Here is a 26668-nt window from a genome sequence, read left to right as displayed (position 1 = left end):
GGCAGCTGCAGATCACTGAGGGTGAACTATGTGGTGATGCACATACTGGCTATGGTATGGCGGCTGCAGATTACAGTTATCCTATATATACCTCAATGGTTTCATGTATGGCAGATAACAAGTTACATATAACATCAAACATATTATTTCCTGCAAACCCATGGGAACTTTTACGTATACACAGAAATGTTACAAGAGGTCTAGCTATATGGAGCAATTTAACAGCATATGCAATGGGAATGGTTTCAGCAGTGTTCTTTAGAGACTAATTGAATTGTTTCGATCACCACTCAATTGCAAGGAAATCATTTACAATCTTGAGGCCAAAGTACTTTGAGGAGAGAGAGTTAGATAGTGGAGAGGTCACTGGCTCTTATCTCCCCGCCTTGTTATTCCCATAAGAAGTTTAGCAGTGACCTCTGGTATGCAGACCATGTAACTACAAAGCAGGAGACAACTATCTACTGATCTAGTCCTTGCCAGGAAGGGTTTATTATTTCTGTGTGCCTGATACAATTATTTCTCAGCTTTAATAGCACTTTTCTACTACAGGACATTTAAAATGCATCTTAACTTTCTATTTACACAGAGATTTAAGACTTTTGTAATTCTATAAATCTCATGAAACAGCAGCAACACTGCAACCTACCTACTATTTATAAGTTACAGAGCACCACTCACACTGAAGGCTGCCATATTGTGGACACAACTAATGCTTATGCACAGGACACGGATGTCAGTAACTCTTATGCTGGGTACACAGTAGACGATCCTGGATTGAGGCCGACGGCACGATATGCCAGTCGGCCATACACACTAAACAATATATTGCGCGACATATCATTCAATGGACACATATTTATTTATTTATTTTATTTATTAACAGTTTCTTATATAGCGCAGCATATTCCGTTGCGCTTTACAATTAGGACAACAGTAATAGAACAAAACTGGGTAAAAACAGACAGACATAGAGGTAGGAAGGCCACATACAGACGCAAGCAGTCACCCGCCATGTCGTCACATCTGCAGTGTAGTACAGTACAGCAGATGTAACGACCCCAATGGCGGCATGTGGCTGCGCGCATAAGTGGGTACACACTGGACGATGTGCACAATGTGTTGGTCCGATCCGTGGGATCAGACGACATTTCACCTAGTGTGTACTCAGCTTAAAATAACTGATAGGCTGAATCCAAGTGTAGCCCACAGTGATGTCACCAACTCCTAGAAAAAACCACAGGCTGAATCCAAATACAAGCCACAATGATGTCCCCAACTCCTGTGAAATGATAGGCTGAATCAAAGTACAGCCCACAGTGATGTCACTAACTCCTGTGAAACGATAGGCTGAATCCAAGAATTTACCCCAAAAAGGAGATTTATGGTAGACTTACCATAGTTAAATCTTTCTGTGAGGTACACCGAGTTCCACAGGGAATACATTGGGGTGTAGAGTTGGATCTTGATCCAGAGGCACCAACAGACTAAAGCTTTGACTGTTCCCAGGATGTATTGCATGGCCTCCTCTATAACCCCGCCTCCAGACACTGGAGCTCAGTTTTGTTAACCAATCCAATGCAGTAGCAGGTAAAAGAGAAGGCAGATGTTAGTCACATAGAACCACATTCTCACGACAGGAGAAGGTACCAGCGGCTAATGCCATACAAACCCAAAGAAGCTAAGTGCGTCAGGGTGGGCGCCCTGTGGAACCCAGTGTACCTCGCAGAAAGATTTAACTATGGTAAGTCTACCATAAATCTCCTTTTCTGCAGCGGGGTACACTGTGTTCCACAGGGAATACACCAGGGATGTCCTAAAGCAGTTCCTCATGGGAGGGGACGCACCATAGCGGGCACAAGAACCCGGCGTCCAAAGGAAGCATGCTGGGAGGCGGAAGTATCAAAGGCATAAAACCTAAAGAACGTGGTCACTGAGGACCACGTAGCCGCCTTGCACAATTGTTCAGCGGATGCGCCTCGGCGGGCTGCCCAAGAAGGTCCAACACAGTAGAATGGGCTTTGATAGCAGCAGGAGCTGGAAGAGCAGCATGTGCATATGCTTGTGCAATCACCATTCCATCTGGCCAAGGTTTGCTTATTCGCAGACCAGTCACGTTTGTGGAAACCAAAAAGTACAAAAAGGGTATCAGACCTCCTGAGAGAGGCAGTCTTCTCCACATCCAAAGACCCCTCTTTGAAGGACAAACCAGCAGAGATAAAAGCTGGAACCACAATCTCTTGGTTGAGGTGGAAAGATGACACCACCTTAGGTAGACAACCGGGACGAGTTCTAAGAACTGCCCGGTCACGGTTAAAAATACGAAAGGGTGGACGACAGGTCAAAGCGCCTAAGTCCGACACCCTCCTAGCAGAGGCAATAGCCAGCAGAAACATGACCTTAAGCATAAGACATTTAAGGTCCAAAGACTCAAGAGGTTCAAATGGAGACTCTTGTAGGGCATTCAAAATGACAGACAGATCCCATGGAGCCGCAGTCAGGAATTTTTCTCTGAAACCACACCAAAAAATATGAACCTTGAGGGAGGCCAGACGAAGGCCCAAGTCTAGACCTTGTTGCAGAAAAGCCAAAAGTCTGGAAGTTCTGAATTTGTATGCATCGTAATTCTTAGCAGCACACCAGGTGAAATAATAATTCAAGACCCTGTAATAAATCCGTGCAGAAGCCGGTTTGCGGGCCTTCAACATAGTTTGGATAACCGCCTCGGAGAATCCTTTGGCCCTGTGAAGCTTCAAGAGCCACGCCGCCAAAGCCAGTTTGGCCAGGTCCGGGTAGACACAAGGGCCCTGAATGAGGTGGTCTGGGCGTTGAGGAAGATCGATAGTACCCTGGGCAGGAGTGACACTGGAGGGAACACGTATGGCAGCCGAAAGTTCCATGGAATTGCCAGTGTGTCCACGAACGCTGCTTGAGGATCCCTTGTCCTTGATCCGAAGACCGGAACCTTGTGATTGTGTCGAGACGCCATCAGGTCTACATCTGGTAGGCCCCAATTGTCCATTAGGAGTTAAAAGACTTCCGGATGAAGACTCCACTCTCCGGCGTAAACGTCCTGACGACTAAAAGAAAGTCTGCTTCCCAGTTGAAAACTCCGGGAATGAACACTGTCGATATTCCTGGCAGATGGCGTTCCGCCCAAAGGATTTTTGATACTTGCATCACTGCCACGTGGCTTTGAGTGCCGCCTTGATGATTTATGTATGCCACCGCGGTGGCGTTGTCTGATTGTACTTGAACAGGTCTGTTCTGTATCAGAGGCAGGGCAAGCAAAGCATTGAACACTGGCCGCAATTCCAGAATGTTTATCGGGAGGAGAAATTCCTCCGTGGTCCACCGACCCTGGAGAAAGTGTTGCTCTAGCACCGCGCCCCAACCCCGCAGACTGGCGTCTGTAGACCATAGGACCCATTTGGGGATCCAGAAAGGATGGCCCCTGCTCAACTGTTGGTCCTGTAGCCAACAGCTCAGTGACAGACGAACCTCCGGAGTCAAGGAGATCATTTGAAACCTGATCCGATGAGGCAGGCCGTCCCATTTGGAAAGGATTAACCTCTGCAGAGGGCGGGAATGAAATTGAGCAAACTCTACCATGTCGAAAGCCGACACCATGAGGCCTAGTACTTGCATCACCGAGTGTATCGACACACTTGGGCGAGAAAGGAAGTATCGGATTCAGGACAGAAACAGTCTCTGGCTGTGTGTGTGTAGCAGTGCCACCAAGTGCACCATGCTCCGAGCAGGGACCAGCGAGGACTTTTTCCAGTTGATGAGCCACCTGTGGGCTTGTAGGAATTGAGCAGTCAGTTCCAGATGACTAGGAGAACATCTTGGGAGTTCGCCAGGATCAGTAAGTCGTCCAGATACGGCAGGATCCTGATTCCCTGACGGCGAAGGGTCATCATCACGGCCATGACCTTGGTGAAAATCCGAGAGGCCGCGGCCAGTCCAAATGGCAGAACCTGAAATTGATAATGTAGGTTGCCAAAAGCAAACTGCAGATATTGTTGATGCGATATGGTAATAGGTATATGCAGATAAGCATCCTGTATGTCCAGGAATACCATATAGTCTTCGGGTTCCATGGCGAGTACAATGGAGCGCAGAGTTTCCATACGGAATTTGGACACCCTCACAAATGTGTTTAATGATTTGAGGTTGAGTATAGGCCGGAAGGACCCATTGGGTTTCGGAACTAGAAACAGGGTCGAATTGTATCCCCTGCCTCTCTGGGACAGAGGTACTGGCACAACCACTCCTGTGTCCAGGAGGGATCGCAAAAACAAGTGTAGAGCTTGCGCTTTCAACGGATCCTAAGGGATAACAGTCGAGCAGAACTGGCGAGGGGACGTCTCTTGAAAGAGATAGCGTACCCGTGAGAACGTCCCGCACCCTGGCGTCCGAAGTGGTCTTCAACCAGGCCTGGGCGAACTGCAGCAGTCTGGATCCCAGGGGGAGGCCCACCCCGTCATGCAGCAGGCTTGTCTTGTTTGGAAGCAGGCTGACGGGCGGCCAAGGATTGTTTAGGTTTGGGCTTAGTGGTTTTGGAAGTACGAGCTTGTCTCGGGTACACTTGACCCTTTGCTTTTCCTGGAGGTCGAAAGAAACGAAAAGTGGTACTCTTTGCCTTCGGTGCAGAAGGATTAGTACTTGGGAGAAACGAAGTCTTAGCAGTCACCAAGTCAGTCACAATCATATTTAGATCTTCCCCAAATAGGATGTCTCCCTTAAAAGGGAGCACCTCCAAGGTCTTTTTGGAGTCTAGGTCCACCTTCCAGGACCTCAACCACAGAATTCGGCGAGCCAGTATAGACGTAGTAGACGCCTTGGCCGCCATTACACCTGCCTCAGAGGACGCCTCCTGAATATAGTGGGAGGCGGTGATAATATGAGACCGATATTGTCTGGCAGTGTCAGAAATATCCTGAGGCAGCTAATCTTCTAATACCTGAACCCATGCTTCGATTCCTTTAGCAGCCCAAGAAGCTGCTATAGTGGGTCTATGTACAGCACCGGCAAGGGAGTAAATCGACTTCAGGCATCCCTCCACACGCTTATCCGTCGGTTCCTTCATTGAGGTGACAGTGGTGACAGGCAGAGTAGATGACACCACAAGAAGGGCGACAGAGTCCACCGGCGGTGGAGTTTCCCACTTGTTACTCAATTCTACAGGGATAGGATAACGAGCTAGCATCTTTTTAGACAGGGAGAATTTATTTTGATTAAATGGTCAGAATGCGGTAAGACTACTTTAGTAACCTTCTGACGGTTGAACTTATCAGGTTTCTTAGACGCAGTTGTGAGATCTACCTAATCATCATCAATTTGCAGAATCAGCTTAATAGCCTCCACTAGATCAGGAACATCAACCCGAGTTGTAGGATCCTCGTCAGAAGCGACTGTATCAGTGTCTGACGAATCAGTATATTCCCCATCCTCAGAAAAATTATCTAAAATATTAGTGGATTGTGAGGAGGAAGCGGCCCGCTTAGATGACACCTTGACCCCAGAGGGGCATGGGGTAGACTTTTGTCTAACCAAAGATTGATTTAAATTATTGTATCTGGGTAGACAGAGTGTCCGCCCAGGGCAGATTAACTACAGGGACAATATGTGGCTGCAATAGCACAGGAGGCCCCGCAGGGGGCGTAAGACGTGTCACAAGTGTATTCAGCATACTTGAGAACGTTGCCTAAGGTGGTTCCTGATTGGCCACAGGTGCTGCGGGCTGACTGGGAGATGTATGGCACCCAGTACCTGAACCATCCGCTAAAACTTCCCCCTCAGGTAAATCCTTGGTGCGAGCACTGCATGAGGCAGATGCATCCATGCATTTCCCGCCCTGTGTGGCAGACATTATAGGGAATGTAGCCTCAGAGCGTAACAGTACAATATAGCCAGACAAAAAGAATACCTGCAAATAACCTCCTGATTTATGTGACAGTAAATACAGGATATAAACAGAGAATTAAAGCGGTATGAGGTAACTGAAAGACACAGTAAAAAACACAATACAGTATATACTGTCTAGATAGAATATATATATATATATATATATATATATATATATATATACATACATATACACACACTATGTCTTCTAGGAGGGTACAGTGTATGCTTTGATTGTACATATACTGTTGCATCTTTTAGCTTACTCAAGTGTGGCATCCCTGGAACACTGGATGGCCCTGGATGGTTCGCCTGTTTACTATGGCGTCTTTGAGTAAGTTCTATTATTTTTCAGGTCACTGGGTACTAATCTGTCAGTGGCACCTTGGATTTATTTTGACTCTTTTCTAGGAGTTCTAGGTGTTGTGCATTCCATGTTAGGATTGTTACTAGTCCGTGCCCACGACTCGTAATTTTCTAGTATGTATACTTGATTATGTTTGCTTAACATGTTTTGCCCTTTGGATTAATATGGGTAGATTATATATGATATTATATATTTGTCCCTGGCAGGTGTCATTCTATTCTACCTTGGTGGTCGATTTTATGACTTTTATCTGATAGGATTCCTCTTGTATATTTGTCACACTGGGTATATGCCGTTGGTATACTGTATACTTTTTTCTCACTTGGATTTGGGCCTTTGGGATCTTTCGTTGTTTTTTGACCTAATATGTTTGTCCGACAATGGAGCCTGGGAGGCATGAAGTGATTGTGTGTATTTTGTTTGTTTTGCAGAAATCATCCACTTTGATATGTCTATACCGATTTCATATAAGTAATTGTCATACAGTAGCCTGACTTGAGAAAGACCCGTGTGTTGGGTCGAAACGTCAACTGAAGGCGTACTTTCAAACAGATTGACGGATTAAAGATGTATGAACTTTTAACTCACTGAGTGTGCGAGTGCCTCTTCACTCTTTGTGGAATATATATATATATATATATATATATATATATAAAATAGAGAGATATATAAATGCACAGTAGATACTGGATGTATATCTGTGAATACTTGTACTAAATATTCAGGTAGAAGTAAACCTGTTCTTAACTAACCCTGTCTAAAATGACATGTAGAATACTTAAGTGACTAAATGCACAGCGCTGATAAGGCAGGCGGATTTACAGAGGAGACATTGTCCTGCAGTCCCGGAGATCAGCCGCAGCTACTTGTGTGTAAAGATGGCACCAAAATCTCTGTCAGGGAGTGAGGGAGAGTGAGAAGCAGCTCCAGGGCGGGGAACACACTGTGGAGCCTTGTTAAAATAATTTTTGTAAATTTCGATGTGCTCCCTGCCCTGGTGGATATAGTGGGGTCCCTGCACGGCCACTGTGTCCACGACAGGGTCGCGGTCCATCTCCTAAGACCGCGACCGGAACGCGATTTCAGCGGGTTCCACCTGGGGGACCCTCTTACCTCCTCCCAAAGAAGCAGCCACGCGATCCTGGAGAGCTCCAGCGGCGTGTGCCTGGAAACCGGAGCACCTCCGCCGCAAGTACCCGGGAACCCGGCCAGTGGGAGTATGCGGCACTGCTGGGGAGGTGTTGGGAGACGCAGCACAGTATGTCACTAGGACATAAAAGTGCTGCAGCCCTTGAAGAATCTTCTAATAAAAGCTCTTTTCAGGGCTGCCTAGCGCAGCCCCCCCTGTTAAGTGACTCTGCAGGCACCAACTTACAAACTGAGCTCCAGTGTCCAGAGGCGGGGTTATAGAGGAGGCCATGCAATGTATCCTGGGAACAGTCAAAGCTTTAGCCTGTTGGTGCCTCTGGATCAAGATCCAACTCCACACCCCGATGTATTCCCTGTGGAACAGTGTACCCCACTGCAGAATTTATGGTTTACCCTGCATGATTGATGGGTTGCATATAAAAGGTTTTGTGAAGTGCCACCTGATCTCTAATGATATGTAAAAAATAAGAATTTACTTACCGACAATTCTATTTCTCGGAGTCCGTAGTGGATGCTGGGGTTCCTGAAAGGACCATGGGGAATAGCGGCTCCGCAGGAGACAGGGCACAAAAAGTAAAGCTTTAGGATCAGGTGGTGTGCACTGGCTCCTCCCCCTATGACCCTCCTCCAAGCCTCAGTTAGGATACTGTGCCCGGACGAGCGTACACAATAAGGAAGGATTTATGAATCCCGGGTAAGACTCATACCAGCCACACCAATCACACTGTACAACCTGTGATCTGAACCCAGTTAACAGTATGATAACAGCAGAGCCTCTGAAAGATGGCTCACAACAATAATAACCCGATTTTTGTAACTATGTACAAGTATTGCAGATAATCCGCACTTGGGATGGGCGCCCAGCATCCACTACGGACTCCGAGAAATAGAATTATCGGTAAGTAAATTCTTATTTTCTCTATCGTCCTAGTGGATGCTGGGGTTCCTGAAAGGACCATGGGGATTATACCAAAGCTCCCAAACGGGCGGGAGAGTGCGGATGACTCTGCAGCACCGAATGAGAGAACTCCAGGTCCTCCTTAGCCAGGTTATCAAATTTGTAGGATTTTACAAACGTGTTTGCCCCTGACTAAATAGCCGCTCGGCAAAGTTGTAAAGCCGAGACCCCTCGGGCAGCCGCCCAAGATGAGCCCACCTTCCTTGTGGAATGGGCATTTACATATTTTGGCTGTGGCAGGCCTGCCACAGAATGTGCAAGCTGAATTGTATTACACATCCAACTAGCAAAAGTCTGCTTAGAAGCAAGAGCACCCAGTTTGTTGGGTGCATACAGGATAACAGCAAGTCAGTTTTCCTGACTCCAGCCGTCCTGGAACCTATATTTTCAGGGCCCTGACCACATCTAGCAACTTGGAGTCCTCCAAGTCCCTAGTAGGCGCAAGACACCACAATAAGCTGGTTCAGGTGAAACACTGACACCACCTTAGGGAGAGAACTGGGGACGAGTCCGCAGCTCTGCCCTGTCCGAATGGACAAACAGATATGGGCTTTTTTGAGAAAAAAAACCACCAATTTGACACTCGCCTGGTCCAGGCCAGGTCCAAGAGCATGTTCACTTTTCATGTGAGATGCTTCAAATCCACAGATTTGACTGGTTTTAAACCAATGTGTTTTGAGGAATCCCAGAACTACGTTGAGATCCCACAGTGCCACTGGAGGCACAAAAGGGGGTTGTATATGCAATACTCCCTTGACAAACTTCTGGACTTCAGGAACTGAAGCCAATTCTTTCTGGAAGAAAAATCGACAGGGCCGAAATTTGAACCTTAATGGACCCCAATTTGAGGCCCATAGACACTCGTGTTTGCAGGAAATGCAGGAATCGACCGAGTTGAAATTTCTTCGTGGGGCCTTCCTGGCCTCACACCACGCAACATATTTTCGCCACATGTGGTGATAATGTTGTGCGGTCACCTCCTTTCTGGCTTTGACCAGGGTAGGAATGACCTCTTCCTGAATGCCTTTTCCCTTAGGATCCGGCGTTCCACCGCCATGCCGTCAAACGCAGCTGCGGTAAGTCTTGGAACAGACATGGTACTTGCTGAAACAAGTCCCTTCTTAGCGGCAGAGGCCATAAGTCCTCTGTGAGCATCTCTTGAAGTTCCGGGTACCAAGTCCTTCTTGGCCAATCCGGAGCCATGAGTATAGTTCTTACTCCTCTACGTCTTATAATTCTCAGTACCTTAGGTATGAAAAGCAGAGGATGGAACACATACACCGACTGGTACACCCACGGTGTTACCAGAACGTCCACAGCTATTGCCTGAGGGTCTCTTAACCTGGCGCAATACCTGTCCCGTTTTTTGTTCAGACGGGACGCCATCATGTCCACCTTTGGTAATTCCCAACGGTTTACAATCATGTGGAAAACTTCCCCATGAAGTTCCCACTCTGCCGGGTGGAGGTCGTGCCTACTGAGGAAGTCTGCTTCCCAGTTTCCATTCCCGGAATGAAACACTGCTGACAGTGCTATCACATGATTTTCCGCCCAGCGAAAAGTCCTCGCAGTTTTTGCCACTGCCCTCCTGCTTCTTGTGCCGCCCTGTCTATTTACGTGGGCGACTGCCGTGATGTTTTATCCCACTGGATCAATACCGGCTGACCTTGAAGCAGAGGTCTTGCTAAGCTTAGAGCATTATAAATTTACCCTTAGCTATATTTATGTGGAGAAAAGTCTCCAGACTTGATCACACTCCCTGGAAATTTTTTTTTCTTGTGTGACTGCTCCCCAGCCTCTCGGGCTGGCCTCCGTGGTCACCAACATCCAAAACTGAATGCCGAATCTGCGGCCCTCTAGAAGATGAGCACTCTGTAACCACCACAGGAGACACCCCCTTGTCCTTGGATATAGGGTTATCCGCTGATGCATCTGAAGATGCGATCCGGACCATTTGTCCAGCAGATCCCACTGAAAAGTTCTTGCATGAAATCTGCCGACTGGAATTGCTTCGAAGGAAGTCACCATTTTTTTTACCATGGCCCTTGTGCAATGATGCACTGATTTTAGGAGGTTCCTGACTAGCTCGGATAACTCCCTGGCTTTCTCTTCCGGGAGAAACACCTTTTTCTGGACTGTGTCCAGAATCATCCCTAAGCACAGGAGACTTGTTGTCGGGATCAGCTGCGATTTTGGAATATTTAGAATCCACCCCTGCTGTTGTAACAGTATCCGAGATAGTGCTACTCCGACCTCCAACTGTTCCCTGGACTTTGCCCTTATCAGGAGATCGTCCAAGTAAGGGATAATTAAGACGCCTTTTCTTCGAAGAAGAACCATCATTTCGGCCATTACCTTGGTAAAGACCCGGGGTGCCGTGGACAATCCAAACGGCAGCGTCTGAAACTGATAGTGACAGTTCTGTACCACGAACCTGAGGTACCCTTAGTGATAAGGGCAAATTTGGGACATGGAGGTAAGCATCCCTGATGTCTCGGGACACCATATAGTCCCCATCTTCCCGGTTCGTTATCACTGCTCTGAGTGACTCCATCTTGATTTGAACCTTTGTAAGTGTTCAAATTTTTTAAGATTTAGAATAGGTCTCACCTAGCCTTCTGGCTTCAGTACCACAATATAGTGTGGAATAATACCCCTTTTCTTGTTGTAGGAGGGGTAATTTAATTATCACCTGCTGGGAATACAGCTCGTGAATTTTTTCCCATACTGCCTCCTTGTCGGAGGGAAACCTTGGTAAAGCAGACTTCAGGAGCCTGCGCAGGGGAAACGTCTCGACATTCCAATCTGTACCCCTGGGATACTACTTGTAGGATCCAGGGGTCCTGTACGGTCTCAGCGTCATGCTGAGAGCTTGTCAGAAGCGGTGGAACGCTTCTGTTCCTGGGAATGGGCTGCCTGCTGCAGTCTTCTTCCCTTTCCTCTATCCCTGGGCAGATATGACTCTTATAGGGACGAAAGGACTGAAGCTGAAAAGACGGTGTCTTTTTCTGCAGAGATGTGACTTAGGGTAAAAAACGGTGGATTTTCCAGCAGTTGCCGTGGCCACCAGGTCCGATGGACCGACCCCAAATAACTCCTCTTCCTTTATACGGCAATACACCTTTGTGCCGTTTGGAATCTGCATCACCTGACCACTGTCGTGTCCATAAACATCTTCTGGCAGATATGGACATCGCACTTACTCTTGATGCCAGAGTGCAAATATCCCTCTGTGCATCTCGCATATATAGAAATGCATCCTTTAAATGCTCTATAGTCAATAAAATACTGTCCCTGTCAAGGGTATCAATATTTTTAGTCAGGGAATCCGACCAAGCCACCCCAGCTCTGCACATCCAGGCTGAGGCGATCGCTGGTCGCAGTATAACACCAGTATGTGTGTATATACTTTTTATGATATTTTTCCAGCCTCCTGTCAGCTGGCTCCTTGAGGACGGCCCTATCTATAGACGGTACCGCCACTTGTTCTGATAAGCGTGTGAGCGCCTTATCCACCCTAAGGGGTGTTTCCCAACGCGCCCTAACTTCTGGCGGGAAAGGGTATACCGCCCATATTTTCTATCGGGGGGAACCCACGCATCATCACACACTTCATTTAATTTATCCGATTCAGGAAAAACTACGGTAGTTTTTTCACATCCCACATAATACCCTCTTTTGTGGTACTTGTAGTATCAGAAATATGTAACACCTCCTTCATTGCCCTTAACGTGTGGCCCTAATAAGGAATACGTTTGTTTATTCACCGTCGACACTGGATTCAGTGTCCCTGTCTGTGTCTGTGTCGACCGACTAAAGTAAACGGGCGTTTTAAAACCCCTGACGGTGTTTTTGAGACGTCTGGACCGGTACTAATTGTTTGTCGGCCGTCTCATGTCGTCAACCGACCTTGCCGCGTGTTGACATTATCACGTAATTCCCTAAATAAGCCATCCATTCCGGTGTCAACTCCCTAGAGAGTGACATCACCATTACAGGCAATTGCTCCGCCTCCTCACCAACATCGTCCTCATACATGTCGACACACACGTACCGACACACAGCACACACACAGGGAATGCTCTGATAGAGGACAGGACCTACTAGCCCTTTGGAGAGACAGAGGGAGAGTTTGTCAGCACACACCAAAAACGCTATAATTATATAGGGACAACCTTATATAAGTGTTTTCCCTTATAGCATCTTTTTTATATATTTCTAACGCCAAATTAGTGCCCCCCCTCTCTGTTTTAACCCTGTTTCTGTAGTGCAGTGCAGGGGAGAGCCTGGGAGCCTTCCCTCCAGCCTTTCTGTGAGGGAAAATGGCGCTGTGTGCTGAGGAGATAGGCCCCGCCCCTTTTTCGGCGGCCTCGTCTCCCGCTCTTAACGGATTCTGGCAGGGGTTAAATATCTCCATATAGCCCCCGGAGGCTATATGTGAGGTATTTTTAGCCAAAAATAGGTTTTCATTGCCTCCCAGGGCGCCCCCCTTCCAGCGCCCTGCACCCTCAGTGACTGCCGTGTGAAGTGTGCTGAGAGGAAAATGGCGCACAGCTGCAGTGCTGTGCGCTACCTTAAGAAGACTGAGGAGTCTTCATGCCGCCGATTCTGGACCTCTTCTTGTTTCAGCATCTGCAAGGGGGCCGGCGGCGAGGCTCCGGTGACCATCCAGGCTGTACCTGTGATCGTCCCTCTGGAGCTAATGTCCAGTAGCCAAAGAAGCCAATCCATCCAGCACGCAGGTGAGTTCACTTCTTCTCCCCTAAGTCCCTCGTTGCAGTGATCCTGTTGCCAGCAGGACTCACTGTAAAATAAAAAACCTAAGCTAAACTTTTCTAAGCAGCTCTTTAGGAGAGCCACCTAGATTGCACCCTTCTCGGCCGGGCACAAAAATCTAACTGGGGCTTGGAGGAGGGTCATAGGGGGAGGAGCCAGTGCACACCACCTGATCCTAAAGCTTTACTTTTTGTGCCCTGTCTCCTGCGGAGCCGCTATTCCCCATGGTCCTTTCAGGAACCCCAGCATCCACTAGGACGATAGAGAAATACTCCATTTTTTATAACCCACCACCACTTAAATAACCGACCCTCATAAAAGGTTACCTTTTGGAAAAACGTGGAGAACTCTGTAGTCGCATCTCCTTTGGCAGCTTTGTTCCTCAACGCTAACTCCTCAATAGTGTCCTGCAAGAACTTGGCCAATTCCAGTTTCACTCTCAGCTCTTTCTTCAGTCTCTCCTCCTGGAGGATAGAGAACAGCATGGCTATTGGTTATTGTGAAATTTCAAATAGATACAATTGTGGCTGGATAAAGATATAAAGCCTGCTTGCTTGACATTGCTTAACTGTAACTTTTAGAGCCTCTGAATAGGGTTTCATTTAATTTTGTAGACAACAAAAAGTCCTACGACTCAAATTATTTAAAATAGCACATATAAAAAGTGCATTAAGACGTAGCCATTCCGAAGGAAGAGTCACTCGGATCTCGTGGTCACCTTCTTGGAAGTGGTCTCAAACGTAGAAGGCAGCATATTTGGGAACAGCTTCAATACAACTGGCAGAAGGAACTCCATGAAGGGTACTATAATGAAGACTAGGAAGGGGACCAGTCGAAAGACGTCAGCACATATCCTCAGGAACTGCAAGAGACGGGTACACAAGAGGTATAAATTACTATTATTGTTCCGGAGGAGAGAGCACAGATAATACTTCAGTTGTAACCTGCCTACAGATATTTCTAGTTAGAATCTGATACATCAGTGGACTTGCGTATTCAGGAGACATCACCTGGGGATACCAAAACCCTACTGACGTGGAAGCGCTCGCAGGAACCAGACACTGCGGAATGTAACTTATTTAATGGCGTTGTGACCGGTGGCTCCTGACTACCGGTCACATAAACATATCTCATTTAATGCCAATACACAAATATTCTCTGCCAGTGCTTACACGATAAATTGTGATTTTACTAGTACAATGATTAAGTTATACAATATGATTTTCTGAGGAATGGGCGACTCAATTTAACCCTTCAAAGCAGGACTACATTATATAGTAGCCAGTACTGATTGGTGTTGACGGGCTACAAGGGACTGCATACTATACAGTACCACACAATGTAAACACCTACATCCTTCTTTTTCTTATGTGTATACTTATGCCATAACCAGGCAGGAGGTGTTGAGAATAAACATCCATTGTTCTAATTTACAGAGGCTTCAAGTTCCTATAGCAGTAACCTAATAGAGACAATACGTCCCTGGAGAAGACGGTGTCTCACAGACCAGCGTAATTATTACTTGAAATCTAGGCCACAGAAGTGTTATGCTCTGCGCTGCTGACTGCAGGTAAACAGCACTGATTGTGTGCTACCATCCTTATGCCAGAGCAATACATACGTGGGTGGAGATTACATGAGAGCCAACTACAGAATGTGTAACGCCTATTCAGGGATACGTTATACTAGGGGGAAAGCACTTAGCTCCCTTGTATGGCACAATGCAGTTTTAGCACTTCTATAATGGCGTGCATTAGCCCAGATGTGCACACCTACAGAGAGGACTAGCTATACATAATACACTATCACACAATGCTGCCCCACAGAATACACATTTATACCAACATGACTGATGGACATTGTGACAGAGAGCTCTGGAGAGGTCTCTCTATACAGTATATGGAAATAAAAGAGCCAGCTCACTGTGCTGGAACAAAGCCTGACATGATGATCTGTAGTGGCCGGTGGCAGGAAAGAGAATGCTGGTGTTAACAGTATGTTTTACTTATCTAGGAGGACGGTCGCAATGTCCAGTATAACCAAACGCTGGGAGACAGGACCCTGTGTGGCAGATAAAGGTTCTGCAGTAAAGGCACTACAACAAAAAGGAAAGTGGTTGCTTCCTGCAGGCACCAACTAAAAACTGAATGCCTGAGCATGGAGGCGGGGTTATAGGGGAGAGTAGACGAGCATTCTGGGATACGCTGAAAGCTTTAACCGGTTGGTGTCTGGACTCTCATCCACCACCTACAACCCCAATGTTCCCTGTGGACCCTATGAACCCTGAAGAAAAAATAAGAATTTACTTACCGATAATTCTATTTCTCGTAGTCCGTAGTGGATGCTGGGGACTCCGTAAGGACCATGGGGAATAGCGGCTCCGCAGGAGACTGGGCACATCTAAAGAAAGCTTTAGGACTATCTGGTGTGCACTGGCTCCTCCCCCTAAGACCCTCCTCCAAGCCTCAGTTAGGATACTGTGCCCGGACGAGCGTACACAATAAGGAAGGATCTTGAATCCCGGGTAAGACTCATACCAGCCACACCAATCACACCGTACAACTTGTGATCTGAACCCAGTTAACAGCATGATAACAGAAGGAGCCTCTAGAAAAGATGGCTCACTACAGCAATAACCCGATTTTTTGGTAACAATAACTATGTACCAGTATTGCAGGCAATCCGCACTTGGGATGGGCGCCCAGCATCCACTACGGACTACGAGAAATAGAATTATCGGTAAGTAAATTCTTATTTTCTCTAACGTCCTAAGTGGATGCTGGGGACTCCGTAAGGACCATGGGGATTATACCAAAGCTCCCAAACGGGCGGGAGAGTGCGGATGACTCTGCAGCACCAAATGAGAGAACTCCAGGTCCTCCTCAGCCAGGGTATCAATTTTGTAGAATTTTACAAACGTATTTGCTCCTGACCAAGTAGCTGCTCGGCAAAGTTGTAAAGCCGAGACCCCTCGGGCAGCCGCCCAAGATGAGCCCACCTTCCTTGTGGAGTGGGCATTTACAGATTTTTGGCTGTGGCAGGCCTGCCACAGAATGTGCAAGCTGAATTGTACTACAAATCCAACGAGCAATAGTCTGCTTAGAAGCAGGAGCACCCAGCTTGTTGGGTGCATACAGGATAAACAGCGAGTCAGTTTTCCTGACTCCAGCCGTCCTGGAAACATATATTTTCAGGGCCCTGACAACGTCTAGCAACTTGGAGTCCTCCAAGTCCCTAGTAGCCGCAGGCACCACAATAGGTTGGTTCAGGTGAAACGCTGAAACCACCTTAGGGAGAAACTGAGGACGAGTCCTCAATTCCGCCCTGTCCGAATGGAAAATCAGATAAGGGCTTTTACAGGATAAAGCCGCCAATTCTGACACGCGCCTGGCCCAGGCCAGGGCCAACAGCATGACCACTTTCCATGTGAGATATTTTAACTCCACAGATTTAAGTGGTTCAAACCAATGTGACTTTTGGAACCCAAAAACTACATTGAGATCCCAAAGTGCCACTGGAGGCACAAAAGGAGGCTGTATATGCAGTACCCCTTTTACAAACGTCTGAACTTCAGGGACTGAAGCTAGTTCTTTTTGGAAGAAAATTGACAGGGCCGAAATTTGAACCTTAATGGACCCCAATTTCAGGCCCATAGACACTCCTGTTTGCAGGAAATGTAGGAATCGACCCAGTTGAATTTCCTCCGTCGGGCCTTACTGGCCTCGCACCACGCAACATATTTTCGCCAAATGCGGTGATAATGTTTTGCGGTTACATCCTTCCTGGCTTTGATCAGGATAGGGATGACTTCATCCGGAATGCCTTTATTCCTTCAGGATCCGGCGTTCAACCGCCATGCCGTCAAACGCAGCCGCGTTAAGTCTTGGAACAGACAGGGTCCTTGCTGGAGCAGGTACCTTCTTAGAGGTAGAGGCCACGGATCCTCCTTGAGCATCTCTTGAAGATCCGGTTACCAAGTCCTTCTTGGCCAATCCGGAGCCACGAATATAGTGCTTACTCCTCTCCATCTTATCAATCTCAGTACCTTGGGTATGAGAGGCAGAGGAGGGAACACATACACTGACTGGTACACCCACGGTGTTACCAGAGCGTCTACAGCTATTGCCTGAGGGTCCCTTGACCTGGCGCAATACCTGTCGAGTTTTTCCCAACGGTTTATAATCATGTGGAAGACTTCTGGGTGAAGTCCCCACTCTCCCGGGTGGAGGTCGTGCTGAGGAAGTCTGCTTCCCAGTTGTCCACTCCCGGAATGAATACTGCTGACAGTGCTATCACATGATTTTCCGCCCAGCGAAGAATCCTTGCAGCTTCTGCCATTGCCCTCCTGCTTCTTGTGCCACCCTGTCTGTTTACGTGGGTGACTGCCGTGATGTTGTCCGACTGGATCAACACCGGCTGACCTTGAAGCAGAGGTCTTGCTAAGCTTAGAGCATTGTAAATGGCCCTTAGCTTCAGGATATTTATGTGAAGTGATGTCTCCAGGCTTGACCATAAGCCCTGGATATTCCTTCCCTGTGTGACTGCTCCCCAGCCTCGCAGGCTGGCATCCGTGGTCACCAGGACCCAGTCCTGAATGCCGAATCTGCGGCCCTCTAGAAGATGAGCACTCTGCAACCACCACAGGAGGGACACCCTTGTCCTTGGTGACAGGGTTATCCGCTGATGCATCTGAAGATGCGACCCGGACCATTTGTCCAGCAGGTCCCACTGGAAAGTTCTTGCGTGGAATCTGCCGAATGGGATTGCTTCGTAGGAAGCCACCATTTTACCCAGAACCCTTGTGCATTGATGCACTGAGACTTGGCTCGGTTTTAGGAGGTTCCTGACTAGCTCGGATAACTCCCTGGCTTTCTCCTCCGGGAGAAACACCTTTTTCTGGACTGTGTCCAGGATCATCCCTAGGAACAGAAGACAAGTCGTCGGAACCAGCTGCGATTTTGGAATATTGAGAATCCAATCGTGCTGCCGCAACACTACCTGAGATAGTGCTACACCGACCTCCAGCTGTTCCCTGGATCTTACCCTTATCAGGGAATTGTCCAAGTAAGGAATAACTAAAATTCCCTTCCTTCGAAGGAATATCATCATTTCGGCCATTACCTTGGTAAAGACCCGGGGTGCCGTGGACCATCCATACGGCAGCGTCTGAACGGATAGTGACAGTTCTGTACCATAAACCTGAGGTACCCTTGATGAGAAGGGTAAATTTTGACATGAAGGTAAGCATCCTTGATGTCCCGAGACATCATGTAGTCCCCTTCTTCCAGGTTCGCAATCACTGCTCTGAGTGACTCAATCTTGAATTTGAACCTCTGTATGTAAGTGTTCAAAGATTTAGAATCGGTCTCACCGAGCCGTCCGGCTTCGGTACCACAACAGTGTGGAATAATACCCCGTTCCCTGTTGCAGGAGGGGTACCTTGATTATCACCTGCTGGGAATACAGCTTGTGAATGGCTTCCAAAACTGTCTCCCTGTCAGAAGGAGACATCGGTAAAGCCGACTTTAGGAAACGGCGAGGGGGAGAAGTCTCTAATTCTAATTTGTACCCCTGAGATATCACCTGAAGGATCCAGGGGTCTACTTGCGAGTGAGCCCACTGCGCGCTGAAATTCATTGAGACGGGCCCCCCACCATGCCTGATTCTGCTTGTAAAGCCCCAGCGTCATACTGAGGGCTTGGCAGAGGCGGGAGAGGGTTTCTGTTCCTGGGAACTGGCTGATTTCTGCAGCCTTTTTCCTCTCCCTCTGTCACGGGGCAGAAATGAGGAACCTTTTGCCCGCTTGTCCACGAAAAGACTGCGCCTGATAATACGGCGTCTTCTCATGTTGAGAGGCGACCTGGGGTACAAACGTGGATTTCCCAGCTGTTGCCGTGGCCACCAGGTCTGAAAGACCGACCCCAAATAACTCCTCCCTTTAATAAGGCAATACTTCCAAATTCCGTTTGGAATACGCATCACCTGACCACTGACGTGTCCATAACCTTCTACTGGTAGAAATGGACAACGCACTTAGACTTGATGCCAGTCGGCAAATATTCCGCTGTGCATCACGCATATATAGAAATGCATCTTTTAAATGCTCTATAGGCCAAAATATACTGTCCCTATCTAGGGTATCAATATTTTTAGTCAGGGAATCCGACCACACCAACCCAGCACTGTACATCCAGGCTGAGGCGATTGCTGGTCGCAGTATAACACCAGTATGTGTGTAAATACATTTAGGATACCCTCCTGCTTTCTATCAGCAGGATCCTTAAGGGCGGCCATCTCAGGAGAGGGTAGAGCCCTTACAAGCGTGTGAGCGCTTTATCCACCCTAGGGGGTGTTTCCCAACGCACCCTAACCTCTGGCGAGAAAGGATATAATGCCAATAACATTTTAGAAATTATCAGTTGTTATCGGGGGAAAACCACGCATCATCACACACCTCATTTAATTTCTCAGATTCAGGAAAACTACAGGTAGTTTTTCCTCACCGAACATAATACCCCTTTTTGGTGGTACTCGTATTATCAGAAATGTGTAAAACATTTTTCATTGCCTCAATCATGTAACGTGTGGCCCTACTGGAAGTCACATTTGTCTCTTCACCGTCGACACTGGAGTCAGTATCCGTGTCGGCGTCTATATCTGCCATCTGAGGTAACGGGCGCTTTAGAGCCCCTGACGGCCTATGAGACGTCTGGACAGGCCCAAGCTGAGTAGCCGGCTGTCTCATGTCAACCACTGTCTTTTATACAGAGCTGACACTGTCACGTAATTCCTTCCAACAGTTCATCCACTCAGGTGTCGACCCCCTAGGGGGTGACATCACTATTACAGGCAATCTGCTCCGTCTCCACATCATTTTTCTCCTCATACGTGTCGACACAAACGTACCGACATACAGCACACACACAGGGAATGCTCTGATAGAGGACAGGACCCCACTAGCCCTTTGGGGAGACAGAGGGAGAGTTTGCCAGCACACACCAGAGCGCTATATATATATATATATACACAGGGATAACCTTATATAAGTGTTTTTCCCCTTATAGCTGCTGTATCTTTAATACTGCGCGTAATTAGTGCCCCCCTCTCTTTTTTAACCCTTTCTGTAGTGTAGTGACTGCAGGGGAGAGACAGGGAGCTTCCCTCCAACGGAGCTGTGAGGGAAAATGGCACCAGTGTGCTGAGGAGATAAGGCCGCCGATAAGGGGGCGGAGCCTATCTCCCGTTTTTCTATGTATTCTGGCAGGGGTTAAATGCATCCATATAGCCCAGGAGCTATATGTGATGCATTTTTTGCCATCCAAGGTGTTTTTTATTGCGTCTCAGGGCGCCCCCCCCCAGCGCCCTGCACCCTCAGTGACCGGAGTGTGAAGTGTGCTGAGAGCAATGGCGCACAGCTGCAGTGCTGTGCGCTACCTTGTTGAAGACAGGACGTCTTCTGCCGCCGATTTTCCGGACCTCTTCTGCCTTCTGGCTCTGTAAGGGGGCCGGCGGCGCGGCTCTGGGACCCATCCAGGCTGGGCCTGTGATCGTCCCTCTGGAGCTAATGTCCAGTAGCCTAAGAAGCCCAATCCACTCTGCACGCAGGTGAGTTCGCTTCTTCTCCCCTTAGTCCCTCGATGCAGTGAGCCTGTTGCCAGCAGGACTCACTGAAAATAATAAACCTAAACTAAAACTTTCACTAAGAAGCTCAGGAGAGCCCCTAGTGTGCACCCTTCTCGTTCGGGCACAAAGATCTAACTGAGGCTTGGAGGAGGGTCATAGGGGGAGGAGCCAGTGCACACCAGATAGTCCTAAAGCTTTCTTTAGATGTGCCCAGTCTCCTGCGGAGCCGCTATTCCCCATGGTCCTTACGGAGTCCCCAGCATCCACTTAGGACGTTAGAGAAATAAATAAATAAATAAAATAAATAAATAATGTAGTGCTAAGACCCACCTCCCGCGGCACCACCAATTCCCTGCAGAGAAGCATGGAAAATGCCCTTTTTCCATCATCCTTCCGCATTCAGAGTCGGCCGCCTCTATGTGACAGCACTACCCCTATACATCTGCTTGTTACAGCAGCACTGTCTGCACGGATTTACACCCGCACCATCCTGGCTGCAGATCCATCTGCGTATGCTTACCTCTGACTAGACCACAGTTCTGTCTGCACTCACTGCACGTTTCTGCTAAATGCAAACGCTAGTGCAGAGCTGGCAGATGTCAGTGCTAGGATGCATAGGAATGCAGATCTGCAAAGATGCGACTCGTCACCTCAGAGTGATTTGCAGTACAGAAAACCGCAGATGCTACTGCTTGTATGTGGGCTTGAATCAGGCCCAGAATCTATAAGTCCTATGGCAGATGTCATTCCATCCATTTATCAAATATATTAGTGCTGTTTGGCAAATTGTGCAATCACCTCTCTGATGGGTGGTTCTACGCCGTAATAAAGTGGCAGCCCTCTGTGCCAGGCTTACTGTGCAGGCAGCTTTCACTGGTAACGGTATGTGCACGGGATGCAGTCAGTCAATTTACAGACAATCGAAATCCCGACAGCAATTGACCGATGGACAAAATCCCGACATGGACAAAATACAGACATTTAAAATACCGACATGTAAAATGTCGACATGAGCTTTTCATCGAAACAGACTTGTTCATACATTACCATCCCAGTGGACCTGGAGGGGGAATATAATAGTGTGCCGAGCGCAGCGAGGCACCGTGCCCGAAGCATGGTGAGCGCAGCGAGCCATGCGAGGGGACACGGCACACTTATATGGTGTCCGTGTCGACCTATGTCAACATACACACAATGAAAACTCATGTCGGCATTTTGGCCTGTCGACGTTTTACATGTCGGGATTTTGACCTTGTCGGAATTTTAAACATCGGTCAATTGCTGTCGGGATTTCATACTGATCCCATGTGCACCAGTAACCATTTAGCTAATTTCAGCTTTTGAAAAACTCCAAATCTTTCACTGGAATGCTACAGCCCATCACACTGCTTAGCCCTACACCCCCTTATTATTATGCTAGTTATGTGCCAAGAGACCTATGCCCACCATACACAAGCCTGTACTGAGGATTACAGCTTAACTCCTTAAAGAGCCCCAAATATACACCATATGCTCTGTACCCTCTGTTCCTACCTTAATGCCCCTCTTCTGTGACTGTATTACCCCTTTCACATCGCAAAAATAAGATTTCACTCACCGGTAAATCTATTTCTCGTAGTCCGTAGTGGATGCTGGGAACTCCGAAAGGACCATGGGGAATAGCGGCTCTGCAGGAGACTGGGCACAACTAAAGAAAGCTTTTAGGTCACCTGGTGTGCACTGGCTCCTCCCACTATGACCCTCCTCCAAGTCTCAGTTAGGATACTGTGCCCGGACGAGCGTACACAATAAGGAAGGATTTTGAATCCCGGGTAAGACTCATAACAGCCACACCAATCACACCGTATAACTCGTGATACAATACCCAGTTAACAGTATGATAACAACTGAGCCTCTCAACAGTTGGCTCAACAATAACCCTTTTAGGTAACAATAACTATATACAAGTATTGCAGACAATCCGCACTTGGGATGGGCGCCCAGCATCCACTACGGACTACGTGAAATAGATTTACCGGTGAGTAAAATCTTATTTTCTCTGATGTCCTAGTGGATGCGGGGAACTCCGAAAGGACCATGGGGATTATACCAAAGCTCCCAAACGGGCGGGAGAGTGCGGATGACTCTGCAGCACCGAATGAGAGAACTCAAGGTCCTCCTCAGCCAGGGTATCAAATTTGTAGAATTTTGCAAACGTGTTTGCCCCTGACCAAGTAGCAGCTCGGCAAAGTTGTAAAGCCGAGACCCCTCGGGCATCCGCCCAAGATGAGCCCACCTTCCTTGTGGAATGGGCTTTTACAGATTTAGGATGCGGCAGTCCAGCCGCAGAATGCGCCAGCTGAATTGTGCTACAAATCCAGCGAGCAATAGTCTGCTTAGAAGCAGGAGCACCCAGCTTGTTGGGTGCATACAGTATAAACAGCGAGTCAGTTCTCCCGACTCTAGCCGTCCTGGAAACATAAATTTTCAAGGCCCTGACTACGTCCAGTAACTTTAAATCCTCCAAGTCCCTAGTAGCCGCAGGCACCACAATAGGTTGGTTCAAGTGAAAAGCGGATACCACCTTAGGGAGAAATTGGGGACGAGTCCTCAATTCCGCCCTATCCATATGGAAAATCAGATAAGGGCTTTTACATGACAAAGCTGCCAATTCTGACACACGCCTGGCTGAAGCCAAGGCCAATAACATGACCACTTTCCACGTGAGATATTTCAGATCCACGGTTTTAAGTGGCTCAAACCAATGTGATTTTAAGAAACTCAACACCACGTTGAGATCCCAAGGTGCCACTGGAGGCACAAACGGGGGCTGAATATGCAGCACTCCTTTCACAAACGTCTGAACTTCAGGTAGTGAAGCTAGTTCTTTCTGGAAGAAAATCGACAGAGCCGATATCTGTACCTTAATGGAGCCTAATTTCAGGCCCATAGTCACTCCTGCTTGTAGGAAATGCAGAAATCGACCTAGTTAAAATTCCTCTGTTGGGGCCTTTTTGGCCTCACACCAAGCAACATATTTCCGCCATATGCGGTGATAATGCTTTGCAGTTACATCTTTCCTGGCTTTAATCAGCATAGGAATGACTTCCTCCGGAATGCCTTTTTCCTTCAGGATCCGGCGTTCAACCGCCATGCCGTCAAACGCAGCCGCGGTAAATCTTGGAACAGACAGGGCCCCTGCTGCAGCAGGTCCTGTCTGAGCGGCAGAGGCCATGGGTCCTCTGAGATCATCTCTTGAAGTTCCGGGTACCACGCTCGTCTTGGCCAGTCCGGAACCACGAGTATTGTTCTTACTCCTCGTTTTCTTATTATTCTCAGTACCCTTGGTATGAGAGGCAGAGGAGGGAACACAAACTGACTGGTACACCCACGGTGTCACTAGAGCGTCCACAGCTATCGCCTGAGGGTCCCTTGACCTGGCGCAATATCTCTAGTTTTTTGTTTAGGCGGGACGCCATCATGTCCACCTGTGGCCGTTCCCATCGATTTACAATCAGCGTGAAGACTTCTGGATGAAGTCCCCACTCTCCCGGGTGGAGGTCGTGCCTGCTGAGAAAGTCTGCTTCCCAGTTGTCCACTCCCGGAATGAACACTGCTGACAGTGCTAGTACGTGATTTTCCGCCCATCGGAGAATCCTTGTGGCTTCTGCCATTGCCATCCTGCTTCTTGTGCCGCCCTGTCGATTTACATGGGCGACTGCCGTGATGTTGTCTGACTGGATCAGTACCGGCTGGTGTAGAAGCAGGGATTTTGCCTGACTTAGGGCATTGTAAATGGCTCTTAGTTCCAGAATATTTATGTGTAGGGAAGTCTCCTGACTCGACCATAGTCCTTGGAAGTTTCTTCCCTGTGTGACTGCCCCCCAGCCTCGAAGGCTGGCATCCGTGGTCACCAGGACCCAGTCCTGTATGCCGAATCTGCGGCCCTCTAGAAGATGAGCACTCTGCAGCCACCACAGCAGAGACACCCTGGTTCTTGGAGACAGGGTTATTAGGCGATGCATCTGAAGATGCGATCCGGACCATTGGTCCAACAGGTCCCACTGAAAGATTCTGGCATGGAACCTGCCGAAAGGAATTGCTTCGTAAGAAGCCACCATCTTTCCCAGGACCCGCGTGCAGTGATGCACCGATACCTGTTTTGGTTTCAGGAGGTCTCTGACTAGAGATGACAGCTCCTTGGCTTTCTCCTCCGGGAGAAACACTTTTTTTTGGGGGGGGGGGGGACTGTATCCAGAATCATACCCAGGAACAGTAGACGTGTCGTCGGAACCAGCTGTGATTTTGGAATATTCAGAATCCAACCGTGCTGGTGTAGCACCTCCTGAGATAGTGCTACTCCCACCAACAACTGCTCCTTGGACCTCGCCTTTATTAGGAGATCGTCCAAGTACGGGATAATTAAAACTCCCTTTCTTCGAAGGAGTATCATCATTTCCGCCATTACCTTGGTAATCACCCTCGGTGCCGTGGAGAGTCCAAACGGCAGCGTCTGGAATTGGTAATGGCAATCCTGTACCACAAATCTGAGGTACTCCTGGTGAAGATAGTAAATGGGGACATGCAGGTAAGCATCCTTGATGTCCAGGGATACCATGTAATCCCCCTCGTCCAGGCTTGCAATAACCACCCTGAGCGATTCCAACTTGAACCTGGATTTTTTTATGTATGTGTTCAAGGATTTCAAATTTAAAATGGGTCTCACCGAACCGTCCGGTTTCGGTACCACAAACAGTGTGGAATAGTAACCCCGTCCTTGTTGAAGTAGGGGCACCTTGATTATCACCTGCTGGGAATACAGCTTGTGAATTGCCGCTAGCGCAGCCTCCCTGTCTGAAGGAGTAATCGGCAAGGCAGATTTTAGGAACCGGTGGGGTGGAGACGCCTCGAATTCCAGTTTGTACCCTTGAGATACTATTTGCAGGATCCAGGGATCCACCTGTGAGCGAGCCCACTGATCGCTGAAATTTTTGAGGCGGCCCCCCACCGTACCTGGCTCCGCCTGTGGAGCCCCACCGTCATGCGGCGGACTTGGAAGAAGCGGGGGAGGACTTTTGCTCCTGGGAACCTGCTGTTTGTTGCAGCCTTTTCCCCTACCTCTGCCTCTGGACAGAAAGGACCCGCCTTTTCCACGCCTGTTTTTCTGAGTCCGAAAGGACTGTACCTGATAAAACGGCGCCTTTTTAGGCTGTGAGGGAACATGGGGTAAAAATGCTGACTTCCCAGCAGTTGCTGTGGAAACTAGGTCCGAGAGACCATCCCCAAATAACTCCTCACCCTTATAAGGCAAAACTTCCATGTGCCTTTTTGAATCTGCATCCCCTCTCCACTGGCGAGTCCATAAGCCTCTCCTAGCAGAAATGGACAATGCACTTATTTTAGATGCCAGCCGGCAGATCTCCCTCTGTGCATCTCTCATGTATAAGACTGAGTCTTTTATATGCTCTATGGTTAGCAGAATAGTGTCCCTGTCTAGGGTGTCAATATTTTCTGACAGGGAATCTGACCACGCAGCGGCAGCACTGCACATCCATGCTGACTCAATAGCTGGTCTAAGTATAATGCCTGAGTGTGTATATACAGACTTCAGGATCGCCTCCTGCTTTCTATCAGCAGGTTCCTTGAGGGCGGCCGTATCCGGAGACGGTAGTGCCACCTTTTTAGACAAACGTGTGAGCGCTTTATCCACCCTAGGGGGTGTCTCCCAACGTGACCTATCCTCTGGCGGGAAAGGGAACGCCATTAGTAACTTCTTAGAGATTACCAATCTTTTATCAGGGAAAGCCCACGCTTCTTCACACACTTCATTTAATTCTTCTGATGGGGGAAAACTACGGGTAGTTTTTTTCTCCCCAAACATAATACCATTTTTAGTGGTACCTGGG

General features: G+C 48.1%; 1 protein-coding gene across 3 annotated transcripts in view; it reads right to left on the bottom strand.

Annotated features, from left to right (window-relative positions):
- LETM1 (leucine zipper and EF-hand containing transmembrane protein 1) overlaps positions 1–26668 on the bottom strand; it is a 140186-nt gene that overhangs the window by 74647 nt on the left and 38871 nt on the right. For all 3 annotated transcript variants that reach the window (XM_063924802.1, XM_063924806.1, XM_063924809.1), the window contains 2 exons: positions 13879–14022; positions 13487–13624 (listed from right to left, as the gene is read on the bottom strand). In XM_063924802.1, coding sequence (XP_063780872.1) covers positions 13487–13624; positions 13879–14022 — 282 coding nt within the window. The remainder of the gene's footprint in view (positions 1–13486; positions 13625–13878; positions 14023–26668) is intronic.

Source organism: Pseudophryne corroboree, chromosome 1 (genome assembly GCF_028390025.1).
Source record: "Pseudophryne corroboree isolate aPseCor3 chromosome 1, aPseCor3.hap2, whole genome shotgun sequence".
Classification (NCBI taxonomy): Eukaryota; Metazoa; Chordata; class Amphibia; order Anura; family Myobatrachidae; genus Pseudophryne; species Pseudophryne corroboree.
Note: the sequence above shows the minus strand (reverse complement) of the source record. Positions and strands in the feature narration are given on the sequence as shown.